This window comes from Pterocles gutturalis, unplaced genomic scaffold, assembly GCF_000699245.1.
Source record: "Pterocles gutturalis isolate BGI_N339 unplaced genomic scaffold, ASM69924v1 scaffold35438, whole genome shotgun sequence".
Classification (NCBI taxonomy): domain Eukaryota; kingdom Metazoa; phylum Chordata; class Aves; order Pterocliformes; family Pteroclidae; genus Pterocles; species Pterocles gutturalis.
Window position 1 is genome coordinate 3,369 of NW_010124180.1, and position 11,607 is coordinate 14,975.

At 34.4% G+C, this 11,607-nt stretch overlaps 1 protein-coding gene across 1 annotated transcript; it reads left to right on the plus strand.

Annotated features, from left to right (window-relative positions):
- Positions 1 to 2,658: 2,658 nt before the first annotated feature.
- DUSP11 (dual specificity phosphatase 11 (RNA/RNP complex 1-interacting)) lies at positions 2,659 to 11,024 on the plus strand. The gene is made up of 8 exons (XM_010078189.1): positions 2,659 to 2,736; positions 4,693 to 4,824; positions 5,660 to 5,783; positions 8,236 to 8,296; positions 8,399 to 8,445; positions 8,889 to 8,964; positions 9,934 to 10,034; positions 10,552 to 11,024. Exons 2-8 carry the CDS (start codon positions 4,753 to 4,755, stop codon positions 10,566 to 10,568), a joined length of 498 nt encoding a protein of 165 aa, XP_010076491.1. The 5' UTR covers positions 2,659 to 2,736; positions 4,693 to 4,752; the 3' UTR covers positions 10,569 to 11,024.
- The last annotated feature ends 583 nt before the right edge of the window (positions 11,025 to 11,607 follow it).

Consider the following 11,607-nt stretch of genomic DNA (forward strand, 5'->3'; position numbering starts at 1 on the left):
TTTTTATTACAAGGACAAAGCCAAATTATTTCTGCCTATGCACCATAAACATACTTTAACTGAATTGTTTCTGTGCAGACGTAAAAGCATCAGCATTTTCATTTAGACAGGAATGCTGAAGTCTATGGCATAACTGTCCATGTTCAAGGGTGGATGGGAGAAAAGGATTACCATACGGTGAGAGTTTATTTGTAAAGTAAAAGTGCTTCATACCATCAGGCATAGAATGTTTGCCTTTAAAAATATGAGGTGGAGAGTAATTACTTCTATAATACCTGAGTAATGATAATACTGCTATAAGACTTGAAAGCCCATACCTTGTGTTACAATAGAGCACAAGTACAAAGCTATGCAATTACTTATTGATAAGGAAACTTTTCTCCCATACTTTGCCACCGCACTATTTTTTATAAGTTGTGGCTTATTTATATCCCAGTTACAGGGGTTGAACAAAAGCAAAGTGAGGAATCTATGTAGTAACAGAAGATTAAGAGCTATATTCCCTCCCTTACACTTATGACCTGTTGAATATGTGTTCTGTCTTGACAGTGTGTCATGGTGTTTGTAGGGCTATCTTTTCTTCAGCAGAATGGTATTGAATCTGCTGTCCATAGAGGTATGGAAGCCAACTGGGAAATAAAGCTCTGTGTATATCATGCAGTACCAGTAGACAAAAAAAGGAGACGAGGTTCCAAATAGTATCTTCTAAATAGTCTTGCTATGGCCAACAGTAGTTCAGACTTGAGTTTCTCTACAGTTACAATAATTTTCCTTTTTGAGTGTTTTGGAATTCACTGAGCACTTCTTGCAACTAAGATATTTCATTATGTTGTGGCTTTTGTTAGCTTTTGTAATATTTTCAGACCAATTTCAGTGTTTGTAGTCTGAATTGATTCATATACAATTTTTCTCTATTAAACAAGGATAAACATAGTCTCAGATTTTTGTTTTCTTATTTTACAACTCATGTACAACTACCAGACTCCAAAGTCTACAAGCTTGAACATTCACTTGGAAAGACATCTCAAGTTAGAACACTTTTCTTCTATAATACACGATGTGTAATTATTTGAGCAATGCTTTTCAAACTATGGTGATTTTAAGTCATCCAACTGCATGTTCTGAGGTCATAGAGATTATTGGTCCTCACATGAGGAGAAGAAATAAAAGTCCTAAATTTAGTAAGTTACCTCTTTGAAGTTAAAATTGATCTGCTGATGAACTTGTTTCCCTCTTCAGATAAAGCTTTTCATACTTGTTAAAAAACCTGAAATCTCTGAAATGTGATACATCAAGGGGTTTTTCAGTACAATGTAGAATCTGTGAATACCAGTTCTTTGTGGTTTTGGAATTACTAGTATTTTGAGTGATGTAAGAAATCTTCATATTAGTAGGTGATTTTTGCTAAGTTTTGGTGTGATGGAATATTCTCTGTATTTTTCAAAGTACCAAGAGAAAATGCATTCAAGAGTGTTTCTTTTAAAAAGAAGCATATTACAAAGGACACTTTGTATTTTTAATGAAAGTAAACTTTGCATTTCATTGTCAATTAAATGATTGATACAGGCATATGACAACTGTTTAAAGGTGTCTGTTTCAGACAAGTTGAAAAATTTCCACTAGCAACAATACTTTTTTACCTGTTGAACCTTACCCATCTGCTTTGCTTTATATTGGTGCTACTTGTTTGTAAATGCTGTCCTAACATTTTGAGGGGAGGAATTTTTTGGAAGTTGAAGAAGAAGGAAAGAAAAAGACTGCTTTCAAATGTCCTGATGATACCCTGAAACCACTTCACAGAATAATTGCAGTTTTGGGGACATAATTCTACTGTATGATAAGAAGGATCGTGCTTATGATCTCTAAGAAGTATTTTCTTGGTGGTAGCGCTCTGCAGAGAATAAAGATTCATTTTATTATGGCTCCTGACTTTAGACTTGCAAACAATACATATATCTTTATTTAAGCTGTGTAGTGTCCTAAATAAGCTTCTGCCCTGATCAGTGCTGTAGCAATATTCTTCCAGCATCTTTTAGGCAACTCCTTGTTTCTTTTATCCCAAAGTAATGCTAATCGTTTAGCATATAAATATAAAATAGATATATTATAACACAATAATATATAATAAAATTTGAATAGTTATTCTAAAAAGATCTTAATTTCTTGGAGAAACAGGCAAGTTTCTAATGGAAGATGGATTTTAAAAAATATTTTACTTGCATATCAGGATATAATTGGTCGTTTTTTCAAATTTGTGCACACCAGCTATGATTGCTTGCTTATGTGGTCAAGGAATTTCAGGAACTATTGGATACTGCTGTTTGGAAGTCTTATATATTATGCTGATAGCTGCATGGCCCATCATAGAAAAAAAGATACCTATTGTATCTTTCTGCTTGGAGAAGTTTGAAATAGCTATTATATTCAAACTATGTGGCACCAGATTTGCCTGATATTTGTAAGATACTTCACAAAGTTTGAAATAACTGTTGTTATAACTTTAAAGGAGCATAATTTTTATGTGCTTTGTTTTACCACAATTTTAATCCTAAGGGCAAATATATTCTTTTTTTTCAAAAGTTTTACATGAAGCTGTGAGTGTCTTCTGTTGAACCATGTTATATGAAAATATTTAACAATAAATATTTGTTTCATTACAGATGGCGGAGTTTGACACCAGTTGGACAGCCTATACCAGGAACTAGATTTATTGCATTCAAAGTACCTTTAAAAGGGGTAGGTATAAAAAGTAACTACAGATTAACTCTATTAGATACACTGCAAAAGTAATGAAATCAAAATGGGGAGGCTGTCTTTTTTTTAGGCTCTTTAGTTCTTTGGTGGATTGAGGCATAGGGCAAATCTGGGCAAATAGGCCAAATTTGCCTTTCTGTATAAATCAACACAAGTGGTGTATAAATTAACTCTTACAAGTTAAAAGTTTACAAGCTCTTTTTAAATTCAGTGTCTAGACATAACCTTATCACTTAAGAGTGTATATATATAAAATATATATATGATATATGTATATTGCACTCAAGTATTCATATAAAAATTTGGTTCTTTGGGCATATTAGTGCCCATTATGTTTTCAGTCACCATTCAGTTCACTTTTATCAGCAATCACTGAAATGGAATGCTTGCAGGGTTTGCTTCCTGCAGCTGCTTTTACAACTTTAGTATGATGGTTTGGTTCCTTTGACACCAAGGATCTCATACTTGACGTTAGTCATGTTCTCCATGGTACTGATGGGTAGTACAATAGTTGTGTGTCCTTCTACCAGAGACAGTGGACAGATCTCACAGTTAATAGAAAATTCAGTAGCTTTATAATTAGCTTTTTTCCTGTTGAAGTATATGAGCGAATTTTTGTGTCATTAGGTCCTGTAATTCCACTCAATCCAGTACCAGTTTTTTGCATAGATGCACTATTCTAGGCAAGATTCATTTAGTGTGTATATTTCGCGTTCCCTGACCTTGTCACACCAGATTTCAGAGGAAGATACTTTGTTGGTGATTAATTCTTCCTCTGTAGCTCCTGTGATAGTCTGTAAGGAGCTCCACCAGAGATTATAAAAAGGTCAGACATTCTCAGAGAACATTTATAGCCATATATCAGAAGTAGGCACTCTACTTCAATGTGTTGCTCACTTCCAGTCCTACTGATCTAACTGGGGTATAGATCCCTGTTCTGTCTTTGAACCTGGACAGATATCAAATCTGGTATCCAAGAAAGCAAAATCTGTAACATTTCTGTCCCTTCAGTTTGTTCAGTCTCAACTATGTGCTTGAAGCTCATGGAGTTTGTGGCAGAATACATATAAAATACATAACTGGCTAAACTGGGATGTCTTTGCAAAGATGATGGAGGTAATTAAATCTGTCCAGAAATGCTGAAGACCTGATTGGTCAGAAGTCCTCCTATTAAACTGATGGAACAGACCTCTTAAATATGTGGCATGTTTCTGTCTTTGCTACCTGTTAGGAAATAGATGATCGGTGATTTCACCCAAAGGGAGAAAGCATATTTTCAGTATTTCAAGAGTCAAGGGTTATTGTTTTAGCAGAAGATGTGCTACTAGTAAAGGCTTTAAGGTCATGGGTTTACTTGGAAGGATTTTCTGCCCTTCCTTTCAGATCATTGTTGTAATGCTAACAGTAACATTGTAGTATAGTACGGACTTGTCCACACAACATTTGTGAGGAGAAAGTTAAAACCTTTAGAAGAAATGAACTCTTGTATCACAACTTCTGATGTTTTATGTGAAATAAATACACAGTTAATTTTGTGTTACTGTGCAGGACAAAGTATGTTTTGAAGAAAAAGGGATTGTGGTGGTTTGCTTTTTGCTGATGTTTAGTTACTGAAATATCAGTATATACATGCTGCATTTTGCAGGTTTTTTTTATCTATCGAATTAGTGCTTCTTTTAATAATATTTGTTAACATTGTACAGGTAGAAATTCTCACACATTTTCCTGCATTTTCATCTGAAAGAGGAATACACAAATTCTTGCTTTCTTTTTATTTGATTCCTTTTGTCTGTATAATATATGGATATGGTTCTGATCCTGTAAACATTTCCTTTTGAATATTGATGTGTCCTGGTCCTAACTAAAAGAACTGAATATTACGAATGTCTTGTTATTGGAACTGAAAAAGAAAATCTTTCTTTTCTGTTTTCATTGTAGGCAATTAACCAGAGGCTTACCCCAACCCAGAAGTTTACACCAAAAGACTTAATTGCTGCAATGAAAGCCCTAAATGTGGAGCTTGGATTAATTATTGATTTAACATATACCACACGATACTATGAAGTTAAGGTAATGTAAGCATAATAATAAAATAGTTACTGCAACCTTTGTTTTAAAGTATTTACACACTTGCTTACCTTGAATTTGAATAAACAAGTGAGCCATCTAGACTTATTTTGTGTCTCCAATAGAAACTAAATGTTTTATCACAGAGGAAATAACTTGTTCTCACAGCTAGTTGCATTTTTAGCTTATTTTTATTATGGTAACTCAGAGTAATGGATAAAGACTTCAGTGCCAGGCACTGCAGAGAAAATGAGGAAGACTTACAGTTTGTTTCCTGAAGACATTCTTATTTACTCCTAGGGTCTCTTTTTACTGATCTTCAGTGGAGTCCGCTAAGAAAGTGTACATTTTTAAACTACTTTATCAATTTCAAATTTTTTAGCAGTGTGGTCCAAACAACTGTGATTAATCAGCCTCCTATTGAAAAGGAGAACAGAACATAGAAGTGTTTGAATGCTAATCTTTGAATGTACATGGGCTGTATGCGTTAAGGGGGTGAATATGTGAGTGTATATATATATATATATGATTGTGGGTGGGAGGGCCAAATATTGCTAATAATCGTAAAATGCATTAGAATGGAATTACAAGAATCTGCTCTTATTAGTTAATGTGCTGGCTTATTAGCAGGGATAAATAAATCTTCTGTAGAAACTGTTCTTTGTTTGAGATCAGGTCTTTAAGGTAGAAATGTAAATTGTAGTTTCTAAGAGTGTATCTCTACAGAATTGCATCAAGATTGTTTTCAGTTTCTACTCAGGATTTGAACTACTGTTTTATGTTAGATACTTGATGCAAGACTTCAATAATTTTTACCATTTTTTCTTCTTGTTGCTAGGATTTACCTAAAAGTGTGCAGTATAAGAAACTTTATACTGTTGGACTTGAAGTCCCTGATAATGCTACTATCCTACAGTTCAAGAAATGGGTCAGAAAATTCCTATGGGAAAATGCGGGAAATGGTAAATATCAGCATTGTATGCTGTAAAAGCCAAAAAATTTATTTCAGTGCTAACTGTATCATTTATTAGTTTTAGTAGATATTTAAGACACTAAGGATCTCGGACTTTCCATGGCACTTCCCACTTCATTATCATAGTAAGATACATTATGTGAAGCACTATGTATCTTTTTTGCATTCAAAACATGTATTTTTCAAAAATTAGTACTAACTTAAATGTCCTTCCTAATAGTGTTATACTTACATTTGCATTATGTGTCAAAGCAGCTGCAACAAGGCTTTCATCTGTCTGACCCAACTTGTCTACCATCAGCTTAAGTGTTGTAGCTGCCAGCCCTTTATGGATGTTGTAAATAGCACAGGGTTTCACTGGTGGCACTGATATGTGTGAGCAACTTAAGTCCAGTTAGTCTGACACAGCAGTTTTTTGATTTGTGGGTCCATTATTGCCCTCATATCCTAGCAGTTCTTAACAGTCATATTACACACAGCGTCAATGTTTCTACAGTGTGGATCTCCTGCTGTTTTAGTATTTATGCAATAGTACAGTTCTTGCTGAGATGGTATAAGGCACTTTTTTCAAAAATAAATTTGCATGTATTTTACCACATCCTGTTTGCAGCTTTTACCTTCTCACTTTTTTTTGCTAGTGATTCTTTATAGGCAGGCTCTAACTGTTTGTCTGTTCAATATTAGAGCACTGTTCTTTGAAACTTCTTTGTGCTATTTGCTGTTGTTACTTTGGCATTCTCTGTGAGAAAGTAGAGATATTAACTGCCCAAGTGCATACAGTTTTTGCTGCAGAGCGTAACTGGGGTTTTGCTGTGGATGGTCGACTCTGTTTTGTGAAAGAGATCAGACCTAAATCTCAGGTATGAGAGCCTGAATTAAGAGGTGTAAGAAGAAGCCTTTATCCTTGCTCAGGAAGTTAGTGTGCAAGTTCTTCCTTTGCTCTTTTCTGGCTTAGGGAAATTACTTGGAAATTATTAGTTTTCTTCTGGTTTTGATCTAGTGATTTTTCATGTGACAAATAGTCCGCATTCGAATCTAATTATTTCTGATTCTCAAAAGAGAGAGAATCAATTCCTAATTTGTTACTAGATGAAGGCCTGCAGTTCCAGCTAGTAAGACCATTTTCTCAGGTTTTATGTAACTTGGGGGTTATATAACGAGAGTTGGGAGAACTTTCATTTTTATATTAACTTACTCGTTGTAACTTGTCCTCTGTTTCAGAATACCCCTAAAATTTCTCAGGCTTGTTCTTACATACAATTTTTGAGAAGTTGTGGTTTTTTAGTGTCTGAATTGTTAGAACACTAACTTATAATAAACTTATGTAGCAATGTGACTGTCCTGTTCTGTGACAGTTACCTTTTATCTCATTCAAAAATTTATCAAATTCACATTTCAAAGACTGTCAGTACTTCGATTTTGCCACAACTTTATTCTTCTGATGATTAAAGTTTTTCTTCTAAAATCTAGCCTAAAAATCTCAGTCAGTTAATATAGATTTATTCTTATGCCAAATTTGCCCTTAAGTATTGTTGTTCTCAATCTCCGCTATTATCTTCAGTATTTCAGATTTGGTTTTACAGACTAAATAAGACAAACTTCCTAGATCCCTTCTCATAAACTTTTTTTGTGACCATGATTGTAGACCTTTCTATACATATTTCATTTTTTTTCATTAAATATGAAATACGGGTAAGTAGAATTGTATGGAATACTCTGGATGAGGTTTTGTCAGCACCTTGCATGACCATGTTAGTGTTTCCCTATTTCTGTTGGAAATACCTAATTTGAAACACCCTAATAATAGTAAGTTATCCTCCTTTTTAGCCTTAAGCTGATTAGTATAACCTTTACAAAAACCACAAGATTTATTTAGAGATTACTGGTTCCCATTAGAGTGCTTCTTTTCTCCACGCATGAACCTAAAATCCTTATCTCTGTGGTTCATCTCAGTAATAATCCACATGTTTAGCCCAGTTAAATGAATTAGTCTAATAATGTATTTCATACTCCTAGAAATGTTTATTTTCTTCTTTTTGTAAGCTTCATAAGAATCTGTAAGTTAAGTTCCTCAATTTTACATTTGCTTGTTTAGATTTGCTTTCAAAATCGTATTTTATTCTTTTTTTCCTGTTATTTCAGTTCTGGTTGAAGCCAGTCGCTTTACCTGTCATCACTCCTCTTGCTTTTTTCCTACATTCTGCAGAGTTAGTCTCCACAGGTTTGGAAGTAGTGAGCTAACTGCTGCTAGAGATCCAGTATGAAGAGGACAAAGTCTGCATGTGTCTGTTCTTTTACAGCATGACAGTATAATTTTGTAAATAGCAAGCATTATTTATCATTACTTTGCTAGAAAAGTACAACTTTTTTTTGTCTTGCACTAATTTTTTTAGTAATTTCACTTTCTGAACTATTAAAGACTGTGTTTTCCTTTTTGATAGAGAAACTCATTGGAGTTCACTGTACTAATGGAATTAATAGAACTGGCTACCTTATATGTAGGTAAGGGTTGTATAAAACCTGAAACCTTTATAACAAAAGATAGTGTCCTTATATCAATCTGTAATCCTTTTGGGACAATAATCTAATTGTATTTTTCTTCAGATATCTTATAGATGTTGAAGGCTGGGATCCAGAGGCAGCAATCCAAGGTATTTGTACAGTTTGAACTAAGGCAGATCTTGAGTTCTAATTCACAATTCCTACAATTGCATTCACAAATATTACAGTTCTATTTTAATATCCTTAAGAGTTGTTTAATGTGCGGGATCTCACTGAAGATTTTTACTGGCTGTTAATTCTATTCCAGGCAAGGCTTGAGGATTAGCAAACTGACAGCATAGTAGGAGTATGTTTCGGCTGCTTAAAATCTTTTTTTTTTCCTTTTGCTTTGAAGCGTTTTCAGTCATAGTTGCTACCACTACTAGTTTCAGTTGTTTAAAAAAATGCTGCAATGATGGCAGCTTACTGAAGTATTTAATATCATTAGAATTGTTTCAAATTCAACATCTTATGGTGAACAGAAACTTGCCTTTCACATTTTTGTGACTCAGTTTGAGCACATTTCATTAGATTTGTATCTTGTTTTCTTTAGCTTTTGGTGATGCTAGAGGTCATAGCATGGATGGTCTTGTATATCTCACAGATCTCAGAACACAACCAATGAGAAGGTAAACAAAAGCTTTTACTTCTATGGTTAAGATTTTCCGGTATGTCTACTGGTATTTTGAAAAGTTCACTTCCAGTCATAAGCCAAAATTAACCCCCCTCTTAAACCTTTAATATGCAACTACACATATATTTTAAGACTTCTAGTATGAATAACATGAAGTGCAGTGTACTTCCTTTGTTCATCTTTTGAATTCATATAGTTCAGACAATTTTTTTATTCTGACAGCTACTGTTGAGCATTGCTGTGGTTTCATCATACTATGAGAAGCGTGTTGAGTCTGTATTCTGTCATTATAAGCTGAAAGGAGTCACTGCAAAGATTTCTTTATAAGCTCTATGATCTGCCTGCTGTTGTTGCTGTGATAGAACCAGATTTTTTATTTTTTTTTAATAACAGTTTCAGGAATAAAAAAAGTATGTGAAAGATTGTTCTTAACTCCTCTGTTCATCGTAGTAGTATCCCTGGTATGTAAGAATTTTATGCTTATCATATTCACCGAAGAATACCTAACCTTTACATCTTCCTAAGTTATTTGTGCCAATGATATCTTATAGCAGTAAATTGATTTTAAAATAATACCTGACTGATCTGAGTCTTCTTAGTTTAATTGAATGCCCTTTGTTTTACTGCTATAATAGTAGCAACATATAATTGTTTTATAGTCTGTGCATGATTAAGTTAGTCGCGTGTCAGATTTTTGAATGGGTATGTGGCTTGTCTCACATCCTTTAGGATGTTGTTCCAAGCTTATGAAGTTTGGTTATTCTCTTTGCTTTCCCTGCAGCCCTTCCCCAAATAAATTTACAAGATTAAAATTTGCTAAGTTACGAATGTCTGTCAATTTAACTTAACATACAAAAATTCCTGTCATTCTACACTGAAGAATCTTCTGAGGTGTTTTTTTTTTTTCTCTCTCAGTCGTATGTTTTAAAAAAGGAAGCTTATGTGAGATGTTTGTTCTTCTTAGTAACCTTGGAATGGATGTATGGGATTCAGATGAAGATATTACTCCCGCCCAACATGCAACGGAAGGACCTAAAAGCGGTTCCCAAATGAGGATTTTCAGGGGTAATAGGCTGCAACATGGAATTAAAGCCAAAAAAACTCCATACAGTGGGAAAGATAATTGTTTCTCATTAAAAATACTATAGATACTCTAATTTAAAAGAGATTTTATTAATATAACCTACTCATGCAAAATATATTTACAGAATTTGACAAAACAGTGAAAAGATAAAGGAAAGAAAGGGAATGTGTGCTATTAGAAGTCTGTAAGTAATTAGTACACTTGGAAAAATTTAGACTGTTACTTTGTCTGTCCTTCTTTATTATTCTACAGTAATCTGCAATTATTTTGAATTCATTCAGAATCACTAGTTTTGCCTGTTTAAGAAGTGCTGTAGAATTACAACTGAACGTTTGTCACAGCTTTTACTATGACATTGAAAGTATTATAATCTTACTTATAGTCTTACTTATAGTCTGGTCTTTCGTATCAATTCTTAGTTAAAACAACTTGTTTTCATTAATGACTTTTAGCACTTAAAAGTATGATGTTCTAGTTAAGACAAAAACTTCTTTACAGGTCTGGGAAAAGACTAAGAATTTATGATGACCACTCTCACAATGATTTGCAAGGACAGATACAGTTGAGAGATTTTGATTTCATTAATAAGGGACCTGGACAAAGAAGACGACCATTTCATGACCATCAGACTCAGGATGATTTAAGAGCACCAATGCAAATGAGAAACTGGGACTACAATAGAGGACCAGGACAGAGGCGAAGGCCCTTTCGTGATCACCAGTTTTACGATGATTATCCAGAAGACATGCAGCTGAAGGACCTAGACTTCAGTAACCAGGGACCTGGACAAAGGTTGAGACCTTCTCATGGACACCAGTTTCATGATGATTTACAGGCAGCGAGACAATCAAGGGACGTTGAATTTAACAGAGGCCATGGACAAAGGCAAAGATCTTTTTCTGACCATCCATCTCACAGGGATCTGCAGGAAGACAGGCAATCAAAGAATTTTGATTTTGGTAGCAGGGGCCGTGGCCAGAGACGAAGACTGTTCGATGGCCACCAATCTCATGATGAATTTCAGACTCAGAAGCAGTTGAAAGAGTTAGATTGTATCAACAAAGGTCCTGGCCAAAGACCAAGATCTTTCCATGACTATGAGTCACATGATGACTTACAGCCACAGATGCAATTGGGAGATTTTGAATTTGTTAATAGGGGTCATGGGCAGAGGTTGAGACCTTTCAATGATCACCAGCCTTGCAATGACTTACAAACAGAGATGCAGCTAAAAGATTATGATAATAAAGGTCCTGGACAAAGGCGCAGACCTTTTCGTGACCATCAGCCTTATGATGACTTACGGGAACAGACTCAGTTTGAAGATTTTTATTATGTTAATAAAGGACGTGGACAAAGGCCAAGACCTTTTCATGATCATCCAAGTCATGATGACTTGCCACGTGAATGGTGTTCAGACAGGTAAAGCATCCTTGAGCTGTAAGAGGAGAAATAGAGAATAAAAGTGTAAACCTCATCACTTTTTAAATTAAATTTCAAATTAATTAATTGTTTAAAATAATTTGAAATCAGTTAATCATCCTTTTAAAATCA